This window comes from Dermacentor albipictus, chromosome 1 (genome assembly GCF_038994185.2).
Source record: "Dermacentor albipictus isolate Rhodes 1998 colony chromosome 1, USDA_Dalb.pri_finalv2, whole genome shotgun sequence".
Taxonomy (NCBI): Eukaryota; Metazoa; Arthropoda; class Arachnida; order Ixodida; family Ixodidae; genus Dermacentor; species Dermacentor albipictus.
This window is the reverse complement of record NC_091821.1, coordinates 189,815,763-189,833,476: the sequence shown is the minus strand read 5'-3', so window position 1 is coordinate 189,833,476 and position 17,714 is coordinate 189,815,763. Positions and strand designations below refer to the sequence as shown.

At 43.3% G+C, this 17,714-nt stretch overlaps 1 protein-coding gene across 3 annotated transcripts in view; it reads right to left on the bottom strand.

The window, feature by feature from the left end:
- Positions 1 to 453: 453 nt before the first annotated feature.
- The window catches only part of LOC135898039 (retinoblastoma-like protein 2), a 127,558-nt gene continuing 110,297 nt past the window's right edge, over positions 454 to 17,714 (bottom strand). For 2 of the 3 annotated variants that reach the window (XM_065426771.2, XM_065426772.2), the window contains 2 exons: positions 3,426 to 3,593; positions 454 to 3,069 (listed from right to left, as the gene is read on the bottom strand). In XM_065426771.2, the coding sequence (XP_065282843.1) occupies positions 2,887 to 3,069; positions 3,426 to 3,593 (351 nt within the window). In that variant the 3' untranslated portion in view covers positions 454 to 2,886. Of the gene's footprint in view, positions 3,070 to 3,425; positions 3,594 to 6,452; positions 6,753 to 17,714 lie in introns of those variants that run through there. The other variant, XM_065426773.2, reaches the window with a different exon arrangement.

The following is a 17,714-nucleotide window of genomic DNA, read 5'->3' as shown; positions in this document are numbered from 1 at the left end:
GACAGATTATACCCTAGATTGCTTCGTTTAACCTTCTTTCCATGCTTATCATATAAAGCATGAACAGCAGCGGTGATAGAGCACAACCTTAAAGCTCTGTCTTGGCTCGGTGCCGCCGTCTGCCGGTCGCCGTTTTACTCACTGACGGCAGCAAAGGGTAGCGATGGCGTATGCAACATCACTACTCCCCCAGTTCCCTGGCGGGAGATTTGAAATGCGATAAATGTATTCGGACCCTTCAGATGCAATTTTCTCGTAAACTAAGTATTTTCTTGGCACGAAACATGCGTCGCGAGGTTTCTGGAATGGTATTTAAACAGTCCATGTCGACTTCGTATTTGCCTTTAGTGTCCCTTAAACATATTGCACCAGCCACCACTTTGCAAGCAACTCTAAAACAACTGTGCATACCTCATTGGCAGAAGTTAAAAAAGTTAGAGTGGTCTGAAATCATACAATCCAACACTGCACTTTATTTTCACCATTTGCATACGACTTTCCAAGCAAACGATGATAATGAAACAAAATGTTCAGCAGCCTAATGACACAACAGGCATGAATGGATGGTACACGATCTAATTCAGCATGGCCAAATTGTGGCTCATAACCAGGAGAAAGAAATAGAGGCATGTGTATATATATTTATATTTGTAAACATACATATATATCTGCATTTAAACTGGTATATCTACCCCACTGGGAAATGCAGATGAACAGCAGCTAATTACGATGAAAAAACCCAGAAGAGTGCACGAGTTGTGGGAATGTGACCACAGGTAGCAGAAATGCCCTGTTTCTAGTGACAACCACATCTGACAAGGCATATTTTTCAGACTTCTACAAAAGGTTAATCCTGGGATCACCTCGAAAGCATTGCAGGCACTTCTGATGGCACAGCAGCAGCAGGTCACAACAGCTTTGTTTGCTCTTAAATCAACAGGAGCTTCCTTTTAACCATCACAACACACGACTATGAACAGTTGAAGCTACAGTGCATCCATCATTGGACAGGCAGCCAGCACTCACGGACTACAACGTAATAGGCAACATGAGGAGGGGGAAAAAAGACGGCTATACACTACAAATACAAAGCCTTGGAATATGAGTTATCCACAAGGCAGAACAATCACTTTACTGTTTACTCAAAGCATGCATAGGGACATGGTCGTAAAGGAAACACCAGGTCAAACCCAGACTGAACACCTCATGGTAATAGTAGTAGTTTTGGTGCCATGATCAAGCTATCAAATTAAGGCGAACACAAACTCAACCTAAGCTTGACCACAACATAAGACAGAAATTAATGTTGGGGCACAAAATACAGATGATACCAGTTTCGATATGGGTACTAGCACAATTAAAACAGTTTTCTGCTACATAAAAACCTGACAAAGTATGCACGACACAAATTTGCAACACTACAAATGCAAGCGAAACTTGGAACACCAGTAGAAGTTTCCCAGTGCTTGCCTGGATGCCTTGTCTAGTACTGAATGTCATAAGCAAACTTTTGAATATTGAAGAAAATGTATGACCAGCTGCTACAGCACTAAAACAGGACCATACAAACCAGTTAAAAAAGACAGCATTCCTGCACAGTATGGTAAAGATAGAGGAACCAGCAGTGTATCTGGAACACGTATTTACATATGGACGAAAAGGCAAAACATAGGCTACTACGTTTCTTTTTCTTTACACAACTATATGTGCTTAAAAAATGTAGTGGCATGTGATGCATCATAAGAACAAGTGGAAAACAGCCCTCATGCTAAAGGTGTAGCATAATATGACCAGCCATGCAGGTTTTTGCATCTTCTGAAGCATGTCTGCATTTACCTTTTAGAGTACGATTACACAAACCTGCACATTTATTATATATATAGATATATATCTAAAAATGCAGTAAGAAATTATTTTGATGCTACTAAGCCGTTAAAATATTTTGTTACAGTTATCTGTGCACTCAAAATGACTGCGAGTTACAAGTTAACATACAACGTGATGAAGAAAATGAATGCTTGGGAGAAATACACCCCTGTATGAGACAGAGATACATATATTTTTTTGTCAACATGACACAGGACAAACATGGCGACACGCTTGCAAAGTACAAAACAAACACAGGCTTTAAGCTATAGTTAAATGGCAAAATAAAGTGAATATGCCATACATTTTCGAAGCTTTGTAAGTTTAGAATAAAACACTAAAGATTTAAATCTAAATAAGCATAAAATATTACAACAATTCATGCTGGTCTTAATCACTTAATCACTTAACAACTTAATCTCTTGGAGACTCAAAACTTAAGATAGCATGACAGATTCGACCAGGAAAAACAACAATAGTACTACAAGTGCATATCGTAAATGTTAAACATAGCGCAAGAAACAAAAGTTTGCACACATTAGTGCAATGAGGCATTTTGTGTGGCTGCATAGTGACAAATGACGATGCACCACACAGACACTGCAGTGCTTAGTGCAGAAGCATTTCAAGCAAATGGAGCTTTTGTTTCTGAAATGTTCTAAAAGAAACACACACACACAAATAGACTACGCTTCCTCCTGTGATAGCCACTGAGATGCAAAAATGATGAAATCTGCTCACACAAGACAGACCACTCAGCTTTCACGCTTCTCATTTCAAGGATAACTCCATTTACATGCCCCGGCACATGTAGTTGGTGCAGCCATTCTTGCACAATGCTCAGGCGGAGCCTGCACACTGTCAATGCAGTCACATGTGCACAAGAACAGTCCCTAAATGTGTAAATGAAAGCAACAGTGAATGAGAAAACAGATGAGGGATGCCAGTCTATCAGAAAATGAAAATGACAGTGCTTTAAATATATAATGGCAGAAAACTTCGTCTTCCCATTCCCTCCCTTCAGTTGTCTGCGCTGCTGCCTCCACCACAGACGTCTTGGCGCTCCTTCATTACTGTTTGAATCTTCTTGAAGAAACACCGCTTTGTGGCAGGGGAATCATCTTCCGAAATATCATCCTCATGCAAGATGCGCTTGCTCACATTCTCGCTGCTCTGAACCATACGATTGATGACACGCAGATCCTGCAGTTGTTAAATGAAAATGAATAACCTAATCACCTCTCTATGACTAGTAAAATATCAAAATGCAAAGGATACTTCACCTCTCTATGATAAAAAAAAACACCAACATACACATGACACTTCAATTTCTAGCATCTAACTAAGCTCATACACTAAAATTTGAGCTGGTAGAGAGTCTAGTTTTTCTTTCACACTATGCATAATAACACTGAAATGATTCTTAGAAATTTCAATCATACTTTAGAGCAAGAAAACTGTCACTAAGTACCAAGCCTGCTGGATAAATACAACACGAAACAAAAAAGAACGAAAGAAGATAGAGAAAAGGCTTTTACTGCGATTAACAGCTACCTCACCTTGGCTGGACTTTGGCTAAAGTGATAAGTATGGTGCTTGGGTGACACAGGATAGCAACCAGCTTTCAGTGGTGACACAAAAACTTTTCTGTTGTGGGACACCTGCCGCCGTGGTGAGTTGACCACACATTTGGCTCGAGGCAATGGTGTCAAGCCAACACTTTCATTCTGAAACAAACAGCAATTCTTCATTATTACAAACACACATATACAATCCTCTTGTCATTTCACATGCTGCAATTCACTGCTTTCAGCTTTTCATGCAGCAGCCATATGAATTTTATCAGAAATCAGTGATGTGACTGGTCCAAGCAACTTCGGAGCAACTTTTTGGACAGCTAAAACCTCACTTTGGAGCAGACTTGTACGTAACATCATTAATTAGATGTAATCAATTACATTTACTGTTAATTCTATAACTTATCAATTACTTTGCTTGATAACGCTAACTGTAATTTAATTACTTTTTTCAGTAACTGGTTACATGTAACCAGTTACTTTATTGATAAGACAAGCTGTAACAGGTGAAGCAACTTTGAGAATCCAAATTTGGCGAAAACTACAGCCCAAGATCCTGCCATGCAGCAGCCTCGCAAATGCGGCTGTTCAGACAGGCGAACCTAGGGGCTTAGCGTTTGTTTCCTCACTGAAGCGGTGTTCATATGCCTCAATAGCAAAGGCCACTTAGGACGGTAATGCCAGGATATTACACACGAACATTGTTTCTTTTTCCCAGCTTTTCATTAGCCCAACCGAGAGTTTCTTCTTTCAGTACAAGCTATAATAAAGTGCTGCGCTTCATAGAAGACCAAGAAAGTACTAAGCATTCGCAATCTTCTGCACAAGATTCATAAACATTACACCACCCCCTACTGCCCAGAGAGAGATGGATAGAAGGAAGGCAGGGATGTTAACCAGTCAAGAGTCTGGTTGGCTACCCTACGCTGGGGGAAGGGAGAAGGGGAAGAGAGAGAAGGTATAGAGGCGTGCACATAAAGCTAGCTGGCTAACCTCCCTCTCTTTTCCTCTCTTTCTCCTCAAGTGAGTTTTCAGTGTTGCTGCCGAAGTCTTCACAACAAAAACAAGAGACAATGAGCAACAATTTTTTTAAAAAGCATTTGTTAGTGCAGACACGCAATGCATGAAGGGCTGCAAAGGATGCACTATAGTGCCAGGCTAGCTCTTACTGTTTAATGTATCTTATGCAATGGAAATAAAACTTCAGTGGAAAGTAGTGAAGTGATCAATTACTTTTGAGTAATTCGTCAGTAACTTTCGTGGGGTCAGTAATTGGTAACTGTAATCAAATACCTTTTTTAATGAAGTAATTTAATCGGTAACTTTTTTCTATAACATGAACTTGTATAACGTGTAATTTGCTGCTTTGAAGCAGCAAATTACCCTTTTGGAGAAGTTACTATTCACACATTTTCAAGCCCAAATATTTTGTCTCGCTAGAGCAGTATCGCCATGTTCCCAAACAAGAATCGGTATATGCACAAGTGAATGCATGCGTTTGTCTAGGATATACCAAAGAATAAAATTCACTTAATGCTCTTCATTTTCCCGTGTAGAGCCCTTAATTTCTTCTGTCAATTGATGTACAAAATCCTTAGGCTCATGGTTCCTTGCAGTTTGTAGAATGCAGGACCAATTAAACATATGGGCCTTTATGTCTCAAGCCTACTCTGTGAATATGAAGGTTGACATAATGAAAGGCTTCAGATTAAATTTTAAAAGTGCTTTAACATGCATTTCACCAATGTACACACGTGTATTTTAATTCTACACACTCTGGTGCCTGGTTTCTGATACCGAGATTCGATATCGCAAGTAAGAGGGGCCGAATTCACAAAGCTTTTCATTAGTAAATGCTCTTTGCCACTGGCTGGCCACCTTTGCTTATATGCCCAGTACCAGGATCGGCTGGAATTATTTTTTCAAAAAGATTCAACTTTAAGAGCTTTTCCTGCAGCATCGAGTACACATTGTAACTGTGCATCTACGAACTTGCAGTTGCTGATCAGTCATGCGGTTTCACTCAAGTAGGATTCTTATTCCTCCCTTTGCCTAGTGACTACAAGTGCCAAATTCCTACTGCGCTGCTTCGATGCATCTGCCTTGATCATCCTTCTTTGACTGCCTTGCGGTGCCCCTTACTGTGCAAGCACCAGGATACTGCAAGCACCAGAAAATCCCCGTCTCTTGGCTACAAAACCATTTGGCAGCAGCGACAGCATCATGTACACATCGTAGCAGTCCATCTACAAATTTGCAGTGGCTGATCAGCCGTGCAGTTGCACTCAAGTCGGATCCTGTTCCTACCTCCGGCAGCCAACTACAAGTGCCAAATTCCTACTGTGCTGCTTTAAAGCACCTGCCTTCAGCATCGTTCTTCGTCTGATCTGCAGTGCCCCTGACTGCGCAAGCACCAGTATACTGCAATCCCCAGATAAACCCCATCCCCTGGCTACGAAACCATTTTGGTCGCGGCGGTGGCGACAGCAGCAGCTACCGCTGCTGCTGTCGCCACCGCCGCGCATTATGTACGCATCGTAACTGTGCATCTACGAATTTGCAGGTAAATGCACTGGTTTATTTTCCTCAGTTATTCTTTGTTCATGCCGCAGTTTATGCAGCTTCTGCTGCTAGTGCCACTCCTGTCTGCATATGTACTCCACATCACTGAAGTGTGATGCCAAACTACTGCTATTGCGATGTCGGACACATGCCTTTCATACAAAAGGGCCATTGCCATAAGGGAGCAAATATAAAGTGCACTGAATGTGGTCATAGATACTACTTTGCTAAATGCACTGAACTGATCAAAAATCCTACAAAGGGAGAAATGAGACTGCCAGAAAAGTTTGGCATTGTCCAACATGCTGCACTGAGCAACGTTCCGTTTCTAGTGAAGACAGTAATTCTGACACTAATATCAAAGTTATTCTTGCATCTATCAAACAAAGGCTTGAATGCTTACCTGCCCTGAAAATAACAGTTGAGAAAATGGAACAAGCTATCGGCTTTGTCTTGAATAAGTTTGATTTATTTGAAAAGAAGATAGACCGGCACGATACCGAGATAAAGGCACTCAAAACGAGGGTTGCAGAGCTGGAACAGACGGATGATAACAATGAAGTCGTGCAAGCGCAATTCCAGCGAGAACTGCATGAACTCGAATTCCGAAGTCGACGTCAAAAGTAAGCCCATGGAACTGTAGCAGCACTGGTTGAGGACCTAACTGCTTCATTAGACACCATCACTAAAAACTTGAGGTTCCACACATCATGCCATGTGATGTTGCTTCTGTTCACAGGATGCCCTCTAAAAGAGATAACAGACCTGGTATAATAGCTTGATTTGCAAGACAAACGACAAAAGATGCATGGTTGGCAAATAAAAGTAAGCTGAAAGAGAGCACACCACGTGTGTACATTCAGGAAAACTTGACTCGGCATGATAGGGAACTACTTCAATCGATAAACGCTGTGGCCAAAGAAAAGGGCTATCACTATGTTTGGCATCTGAGTGGCAAGGCCTCGGTGCGAAAAACTGATGAAGCCGGAGCCATACGTGTCAAGAGTACCGAGGACTTCGAATGGCTGTAATGGACACACACTTTTACTTGCCACCTGAAGCGATTGCTGTTGTGTCAAGGTTATCACCTGTTTCTCTAAAAATATATACACCAGAAGGCCAGGCCTGTTAGAAACAAGGTGTTCCCCTTAGAAGAGATGTTTGGTGAATTCAAAGTGCACAAATGACCAAGATGTTTTTAGGCTGGAGCAATACAAAACACTACCTAAACCGAATCGATGCCAGAGGGTTGCTGTATTGCTTCAGGAAAATATTGAATGTCAACTAATCAGGGTGTCTACTAAGTTGACATTTCTAAATTTCCTGAGTTTTACAGGTTTTCCTTAAGTGCCTTTGGAAAATTTTCTGAATGAGACAGAACTTTGTTATACGTCAAGACAGGCTGACACCATGTTGCCCGATGCTGCCACTCTCTAGGAAGCATGTTGAAACAAAAAATGACTTAATCCAGTTTGAATAGTAAGGTGTAATGTTTATTTTATTCAAGAAGAAAACAGAAGCAAGGTGTTAGTAAAATACACTACGAATAAAATACATTTGAAAAAAAAAAGCAAAACCCATTCCAAATGGAGTCTAACATATTCAAATACCAATGAAAAGGAGATGCATACAGAAGCAAATATTTTCGAATATGACCTATTTCTATCAATTGATAGCAAGCTCAGTGGTATGAGGCCTGAACTTCGTCATAACTAAGATTCTCTCTCAGCATCTGGAAAGCCAACCTCAACTGTACTGACATACTCTCAGCCCGTACACAACACCTCAGTGATGGGTTGCACTGCTTTAAAGTTTATTTTGGTTAGGACAAGGGACACCTGCATCTCGGCATCAGCCAACACTTCATTTTTCGAGTTCAAGCTTTTTCAAAGAGGCGGAGGCACGCTTCCTTTCCTGTTCATTCCTGAATGCATGAATCCTTTCTGTTCTCGTCCTCCTTCCACCACGTGCTCACCCCAAGGGCCGTTTGAAGCATCCTCTTGATCAGTTGTACAGTCAATGTCCGATTTTTCAGACTCCCTAAGGGCCGCGAAAACGTCCTAAAAATTGGGCAGTCCGAAAAAATGAGTGCCTGTCTAACTGCCCTTAAGGGCTAAAATCACCACAGGCACGTCCGAAAAAGCTCTGGAGGCCTGCCAGTACACTTATTAGGTATATCGGTGCTCATAGTGCAACAGGAGATGGGGATGCACGCACATATAATTAAGGAATACATACTGCGTCCCGTGACAATTGCCCCTTCTCACACTTGTTAAGCTTCACCGCCATAGTTTGCGTATGCTTCACCGCCTAACATTGAGTAATGAGGCGAAGCTGACTTTCAAAAACCGGCCTTAGGCAACGCGTTGTGTTTTCTGAGCTCTGAAGACAATCTGGAGGATCACAACGGTGGAGTCAGTGCCACTGCTGACAGCGGCGAATTCTTTCAATGAAAAACACGGCACCGCACGGCAAGAAGCTTAAAGGGCCCCTGAAACGGTTCGGACAAATTTTGTAGGCGCGTAGGGCACAGCTTAAGTAGAACATTCGCACCACAATTTAAGTGAAGCGTTACGTATTAATGGAGCTGCAAGCGATTAGAAGTTACCCTCCTCCCTAGCTATGCTTTTCCTCCTCAACTCGCTCGCCGAGCGAGCGGCGCTAAGCTCCGCCTTCACTGGTACAGCGTCACGATGCGACGTCACATCGTTCACTTCCGGTTGTTTAGGAGCACGCCCCCTCCCGCGCGAGACCTCTCCGCTAGCCGCTTGGCCGTCGACCGAGAGCTATCGAAGCAGCGTGCGTTGCGAGCATTCTGTAGTAGCGCCGAACGTGTCCGGTACTCCGCTAAAAACAGGCAAGCTGGTCATTTCGGCAAATGACTGGAGGCATAAACTCAAGCTGATGAAGGAACTTTAGCGTAGACGTACGTGAGCAGCCTGATCGGTCTGCACGGTCCAGACACTTGCTGGCGCAGCGCTTAACCAGTCAAACAAAGCGCTAATACTGCTCTAACCAAGTGTAAAGCATTTTAAACATTTATAAATCAACGTGTTGATGATTACACTCCTGCGAAAAATACACACCAGCAGCAAAGAATACACTTCGTTGCTGCTACTGTGTATGGTTGAGCTCTGTGCCACCAGGTGGCTGCACCGTGCAGACCGTGCACATTTGCCCTTCTGCTCATCTCGTGGCTCATCCCGGCACAGTCAAGCGGCCAGACCCTGTCCCCTTGCGCTTGCGTTTGCCCTAATACTGGACTCGCGGTTTGCAGGTCGCTAGGTTTGCAGTCCACAAGGCAACAAAGTCGAATCATAGTGCTCGCGAAAAGACTGAGACCGACTCTGACCACGGAGCTCTCGTCAAAATGGAGTACGTTGTAACACAAGCAGACGACACTTGCTGTGTGCCGGAAGTGCTGAAGTGTACTAAAAAACTGTTCTTGTGTATTCTCTTTAAGTTATTTTTTTTACAAAAACAAAGTAACTAACATTCCAACTATTACGAGCATCATTTGTTCACCATAAAGTTGGAAAAATTATCGACCACGCGCCCTGGTCAGCCAATCAGATAGCTCGCCCATGTGACGTAATATGGGTTATTTGCATCATATGGGTAGGGGCGGCTTAAAATTCCGCCGAGCAGTGCGCTGCGATCGGCAGCGATGTGTATTTTTAAAACCTTATAATAAATTACACGCTTTACGCAGAGCACTTAGATGCATCAATTAATGATCAGAAGAACCTACTCTAACGACTCAGTACGTTTGTAGAAAATCGCCAAAATCGTTTCAGGGTCCCTTTAATAGCGAACGTAGAAGCAGCTAGGCCTGGCATTGCCACGGTGGTGGCTACGGCTGCCAGCGGCTTCTGCGTGCTAGAGCGCCGGTTCGAGGCGGCGAGATAATCAAAATTGCGACAGTGGTGGCTTTGATTAATGCCATTTCGGACCTGCAGTCAAGGCAAAAAGTCCGAAATATCGGTCGGTGAAGTGTTCCTGCATCCCAAATTTCAGATGTTCTTATACATTGACTCCATGGGGTACTTGGTGGTGCCGCAAAACCGTGCAAATTATCGGGCATGTCAGAAAAATCGAGCGGCTGGAAAATCGGTCGTTGACTGTACTCTGGAAACTCCTCGAGCCGACGACAGGGTGTCAAATATAATTTGTTACGATTCCTCTGTTACTGGAGCCAGCATTAGCGTGACTTTCATTCACTTTCAATAAAATTACAGCTAATTTTTCCTGATAGAAGCACAAATTTTCTGAGTTTTCCCTGAGTATTTCCAGAATATTCAAATTCCCTGAGAATTCCCGGTTCTCCCAGTTCGTAGACACTATGACTAATTGAATGTTATTGCCTAATGGCGTTTGACTCTGAAGTGCTTACATTGCATGCGGACAAAACAGTACTTCCTGTCTCGTACCACCCACCGAATGGCGGCATTACTAAGTTCCTGGAATTTTACGACTTTTTTCAAACTTTTATTACTGAAAATAACTTTATTTTGATTGCCGATGCACACGAAAAGAATACCATCTTTCTTTCCTGAATGTTGAACACGACAGACATAATTGCTATTGTCTCGAGTGAACATGCTCCCCCCACTGCCACAAGTTTCACGCCGCACCCTCGAAACTACAAGTCAATGGCCAAGAATTATATGGAAACGATTTAGCTGATGCATTTAAAGACTGGCACAAGCAGTGGCTTGCCAGTCTTTGTATACGTGAGTACACCGAACAGTGACTATACTTCTGCAACATGTAACAGCTCGGGAAATATCTGTGACACAGAGCCTAAAAAACAGTACAGTTAAACACTGATATAACGAACTTCAATATAACAAAATTCTCAATATAACGAAGTATTTAACTTTTTATAGCCTCTTGTCCATAGAACATGCATGTAATTAGAAGCTCAATATAACGAAGTGTTTTTATGCAGTTACAATATAACGAAATTTCGCTTCCACAGCAAAGAAAAGCCGAGCCAATAATTGGAAACTTCCGCGGAGGCAGATGGTCAAATGATTGAATTACAGGCGGCTGCTTGCAAATGCACCTCTCAAATCGCGCCGACAAGAGCGACTGCCGAAGTGAAGCTGCATCATGTTCCATAAGTCCAAGTGCAATAACTTCCTATCGCGCCCCGTGCACTGCAATTTAAGTGCGAGGGTAAGAAAGAAAGACGGTGGCTTCACGCACGAGGGCCGCCTCCCCGCGCGTGCAAAGGGAAAGAGGAGGACGGGTGGGAGCTCGCAGTAACGCGATCAAGCACGCTCGTTGGCACCCGTCTGGCACCCGTCTCGGCCAAGGCTGCGCACGGCTGTTCGCGCGGCTGAGCGCATACGCAGCTGTAGACCCTGCTTTAGGGGTAATCTGGTAATCTGCCATGTGTGCAAAGAGTGGCGTGTCGAGATGGCGTGGCATCATGTAAGCTGTCTTCCCGCATGTTTATAGTATTGAAGGTTGCGTAATCTCGAGTTTCGGTGACCCGTTCGAGCGAGAGGCAGACGAAGCATTGGCTCCCCGCTACCAGCACTTTTCATGATAGCAGTGTCCCATTGCGGACAACGCTATCAGGTGCGGGGCCGGAATGCACACAAAAGCGTGGCTGGCTTCGCTTAATTCATACCGCCTATGTGAAGATATTGTCGACGTAGCATGAAACTATCATTCGTCGCCGACTACCAAATTCTTCAAAATGAGTTGTTTTCTCATTCAAATTTGGTTTTCTTAAATTGCCCGATTATTCAGAAAATTCTGCTGCCATATATGTGCATAATGACAGCAGTTTTTTCCGACAAGAATGCAGATAGCAAAGGTAACCGTAATACATAAAAAAAGGTAACCGAAATGATTTGGGCAACTATAGGCCGGTGTCTATACTACCTATGACCTCAAAGGTCTTTGAAAAACTTTTGCACTTTTGTTTATCCAAATTCCTTGAAAAGTAACAACTGCTTACTTCACATCAATTTGGCTTCACTAAAAACAAATCAATTGAACTGGAATTTTTTGCACAGAAATAATTTATAGTTGAACAGCTTGAAAAACAGTCTATGGCACTTGGTGTATTTGTTGATTTTGCAAAGGCTTTCGACTTGGTGAATCCTGGCATTTTGTTGCAAAATTTACATCAATACGGGATTTGAGGAAAGGCTTTACAATTATTACGATCATATTTATCACATAGAAAGCAAGTGGTTCAGCTAACTAATGCTTGTTCTGCAGTTAAACTTATCCAAACTGTTGTACCACAAGGTAGCATACTGGGATCTCTCCTCTTATAAGATTTATTATTTATGCAGATCTATCTTCTCAGGGAAAAATATTTAAGAAATAATATCTGCATGTAACGAAACCTTGACAGCACTGGAAAATGGGCAACATCAAACTCCACGCGTATAAATGAACAGAAAACTAAGGCAGTCATTTTCCGACTAATGAACAAAATAATTTTGCCACACCAACCCATAGTACTGAACTCCTGTCATATAAATATTGTAGAGAGTTTCAAATGTCTTGGTGCAGTGTTTCTCTATTTTTTTTGTGTCATATGTGTTGGGACGATTACATAAACTATCTAACCACAAAGTTAGCTCCAATCACCAGCATAGTAGGCCAGGTAAAACAGCAACTCAACTACCAACATGAACAATTTAAATTGCTTCTTTATAACTCGCTTTTTTATTCTCACCTCAATTAGTGACAACTGGTATGGGGAACCTCAGCTCCCTATAGCTTGCCACACATTCATCTTTTACAGAAAAAATACATTCGTCATGTTTGTAAAGCACCATACCGATCCCACACAGCTCAACTTTTTCTCAATGCCAGAGTAATCAGTACACAGAGCTTATATAAATACAGACTAAGCATGAAGTTCAAAACAGAGATGAGACAAAGCCCCAGTAGTTTATAAATTCTAGCAAATTTGCAAAATAAGTTACCATGCTACCGAACTATATATGCAGAAAGCTAATTAGTTCATACTCCTCGCCTTAATACCGAACAACCGCATTTATCTCACACATTACCGTCTTTTGACCGCCTACAAATTAGATGGCTTTGATTTATTTTCTTGTTCTTGTTGGAATCTCTGCAATATGTGCAGTGCTTAGTTTTGCATATTTCCTATCACTGTGATTTCATGCTATTGCATGGTTTGTATCGTCAGCAGAATTTGTTGTTGTTGGAGACTCTATCATTATCCTGTTTGTTACATTTTACTCAATATGCCAATTTTGCGTATACCGTGCGAAAATAAATAAATGAGGCTCTGTGGGCTGATCAAGCTGCCTGTGAGCAGCGTTTCTTTCTTCCACCCTCCCATCTATGTATGATGGCAAATAATATACGTCCTGAATTCCACAGGCACTATACATTACTACAACAGATGGAATTCTTGGATGAAGAATTCCTCCTTCTGTTCAAACTAAAACATACTACATGTACTGTTCCGATTATCATTTTTAACAAATTGGACACGCATTTATTTTTAAAAAGAAATGTCATATTGCATACACATAGTAATTCAATTAATCCTCAAATTAAAGAACTTCTGTCTTACGAAACCTATATAGTTGCATTTTTTTTTTTCATTTTCTCTATCTCCGTAACATTTAACAGACTACTTTTCCTTGAACTTGATAAAGTATTCTCACAGTACGGTCTGCATATTTTTAATGCAAAAATCACACTTCTCGTATGCTTACTTGCAGCACATGCAAGCTACAACACTTACAGTAAAATAGTTTGAACTACCTGTATTCTCCCATCCCCATTATTCCATGGTATAACTATTTTGTTGATTTGGAGGTATTTGGTTGCACACCTGTTAATCAAGTAAAGCCCTGCAATAATGGATCGTTGCAAATCGTGCAGGTGCAACTCAAAAGAACACCTATCATCTCAGCACTTTTTATTTGTTTCTTTTTGCAGCTTGCATGGTGTCCCCATCAGGTACTTGTGCTTCATTTTGTTTGATTCAATGCAAGGCAGTAGCCATTCACAAACTAAGTGAAAGGTGTTTGGATTTCTACCTGCATGCTCACACAACACTTTCTGGCCATCGCAGTACTTGACTATGCTACTGGGCATAGATGCACTTACAGTGGAACCACGGTTATACGTCCCCCGGTTTTGCGACAACCCGGGTTTTACGACGGATTAGTGCAGTCCCGGCGAAGTGCCCATAGAAACCATGCATTAAAAACCCCGGTTATCCGACGCAATTTTAAGCCTGACTGCATTATACGACGACCCTCGCGAAGCGCAGGACGGAACGGCGGACAAAAGAAAAGTGCCGCGGGTCTCTTTCCTCGCTCCATCTCTCCGCATGCGGAGCGCTTGACACCACTAAACCGGTTTGCTCCAGCGCAGCCTTCTTTCCTGCCTCGTCTCATCGTTCGTTTCTCTCTCCCCCACTGGCAGCCGCCCGCGACGCTCACTGGACTGAAATAGCACCTTTGATTCTCTACAATCACTTTCTCCGTCTCTCCTCGGCGGCGGCGGCTCTCGTTGCGTTGGGGAAGCGTTTCTCCCCTTCCAGTTTCCCAGCAACAGATCGCCGACAAGGTAGCACGGAGAGGCCTAGGTTTATCGCACATGTTCTTCGTCGTAATCTTAGCGACCAGCGTTCAGTGGAGGTTTGGAGTTGTGCAGAGCAATGCAATGCACTATGTCCCGAAAGCGGACAGTTCTGTCGCTCGGCGATAAGCTGAATATTATCGAGGAAGCAGAAAAGTGGCATGGAGCCACGAAAGCCAGCATTGCCCGGGACCTTAAGATACCCAAATCTTCACTTAAGACGATCCTGGCAAACAAAGCAATGACACTGCAGAATGCCAACAAGTTCAGGCTCAAGCGGAAAGCGGCAAAAGAAGGACAGCATGAGAAGACAGAAAAAGTTCTCGTCAAGTGGCTGCATCAAGCACGGAGCTCTGCAATCAACGTTGACGGCACCATTCTAAAAGAAAAGGCGGACCTTGTGGCATTGTTTCTCGGCATCGACGACTTTCAGGCATCGAACGGGTGGCTGGATTGCTTTAAAAAATGAAACAGGATTGTGTACAGCTGTTCCAGCTGAGAAAGCATTTCTGTGGACGTTTCGACGGTGAACAAGTAGATGGAGTCACTGCCGGAGATGACTGCTGCATACAAGCCCTGCAACGTTTTCAGCGCCGATGAGTGTGGTATCTTTTACGATGTGCAGCCCGAGCAAACCTTTGCGTTTAAGGGCGACAGCTGTCATGGTGGCAAGCGTAGTAAAGAGCGTGTGACGGCACTATTTTGTGCTAACAAGGACAGTTCCGAGAGGCTGCCCGTGCTCGTTGTTGGAAAGTTTGCAAAGCCACGGTGCTTTAAGAACTTGAAGATGCTGCCGTGCAGCTACAACTTCAACAAAAAGGCGTGGATGACGTCTTCACTCTTCAGCAATTTTTTCCCGCAGCTGGATAACAAAATGGGTGCTAAGGTGAGGAAAATATTGCTTTTCATGGACAACGCACCGTGCCACCCACCCGATACATTCAGCCTGAGGAACATAAAGGTTGTTTTTTATTTTTCCGCCTAACTGCACAAGCCGGCTACAGCCGCTGGATGCCGGCATCATTAAGTGTGTCAAGCAAGGGTACCGGAAGCAGTTAGTGCAGCGTCGGCAGGTGGCTATGGAGCGCAGCGATTCGGTAAAAAAGATCACTGTCCTTGACGCCATGCATTTTCTTGCCAGTTCGTGGAACACAGTGTCGCGAAGCACAATCGCTAACTCGTTCAAGCACTGTGGCTTTAAGCGAGAGACTGCCTCCTCTGCTGTGGACGCAACAACCTCGATGCCACTCAAGGCCAATGCAGGCTTCGCCGACGACGATTTTGAGGGTTTAAAAACCTCGCCACGACATTTGCCGAGTACGTGGAGGCCGACGACAGCGTTGCAATCTGCAGCAGAGTGTCGCTGGATGTTGCCATAGAGGAGGCTTTGCCTAGTGCCGAAACCGCTGTGACATCGGACAAGGACAACGACGACGCCACAGATGCTGTGCCTGTGCCTACCACATTCGCCGAGGTGCTACGACACATAGACGGCATCCGGAACTTCATCTGTTCACGCGACGCCGCAGAGAACCTCCTTTTAGACGTTGCCCAACTCAAGGGAAAGCTCTTGGTTCACAGATCAAACAAGGTCCAAAAGAAACTTACCGACCTTTTTTAAAGTTCGCGCCGGCTGGCGGGAATCACGGCAGTGGGCAGTGGAGTGCCGTAAAGGTTCATGTGGATAAAGCATGACTGGTACCTGTACTGCAGCATTAATTGTTATCGCATTCACTTTCTTGGTAATTTGGGTTTCCAAGCTCTACAGAGTATGTTAGAACAACAGAAAGCTGAGCTAGTTGGTAAGGATTCATTATGCAAAAAAGAAGTGAGGCGTGCAGACAGGACACAAGAGTGGAGAAGTGAACAACACCAACGCCGGCGTTCATGTTGTCCACTTCTCTACTCTTGTGTCCTGTCTGCAAACCTCAGAGTATGTTAGTAGTTTACACTGAAGTTTCTCGTAAATCCGTTGCGTGAAATAAGTAGTATTTTTATAGGCATAACTTATGTTCAGATTTTACGATGCCCGCATTTTACGACGCTTTTTTGCGGTACCAAGAAAGTCATATAATCGGGGTTCCACTGTACTTGAGAAAATCGCCTATCGTTTGAAAAATGAATACGGCATGTATCTCACCACTGGCACACTCTTACAACCGCCTCTGTTCATGTGCACTTTTGCGAGAGTTCATTTAACATAGCTGCGAGCATTTATGATTTGCATGCATTGAAAACAACTGCAATTTTTGAGGGGGTGTTGTGGAAAGCACACAAACGGATTCCACAACGAAGCAAAGGCATGTCGATATAGTATACCTGTGCTCACGGTGGCAGAATACCCTTGGTCATATATGACGGCTTGCATGGAGGAAATAACGGTCGTCACATTCTTAACATCATCGCAATCAAATTCGTGGCACTTCTTTATTACAGCGAAGGCTGTATATAGGTAACTAACCTTCCATTGTTTTTTCGGCGTCCGGCAACAGAAACAGACTTAGCAATTTCTACCAAAGCCATACGAGTGCAGTGCGGTGGTGCAGATGTCAAAATGCAGAACAGATTAGAACGCTCGCCGTGAACAATAGCTTGACATCAAGGTTATGGCAGTATATAAGCAGGAGAGGTATCAACACTACAAAACAGCTGCGTTATCGACGGGGCGGACTTGTATAGTTCATACACCTGAAGAACAACATGTGAAAGAGGAACGCTGGAAGGAACAGCAATGAGAATGTAAACATCGTGAGCGCGAAATGACCACCGATGAAGAACGTTCCCACGATGCTAAACGACAACAATAACCGCGAGCCTGGGCACCTCCGAATGAGCAATGACACTAGACTCGCAATGGAAAAAACGCCAACCATTCCACTCTGTGAAGATGGAATGGCAGCAAAAGCACTTTGCTTTTTGTTTAAAAGCTTTGATTGTCATCACCTTTCGCTGCCATTCCATTTTCACAGAGTGGAATGGTTCTTTTAATTTTTTTTGTTATTGGTGTCAGTATGTGAAGTTTTCATGCAAGCTTGCACGTTTTCACATACCACAATACATTTATACATGACCAAAATTTGCATATGGAACATTTATTGTTTTATGCATACT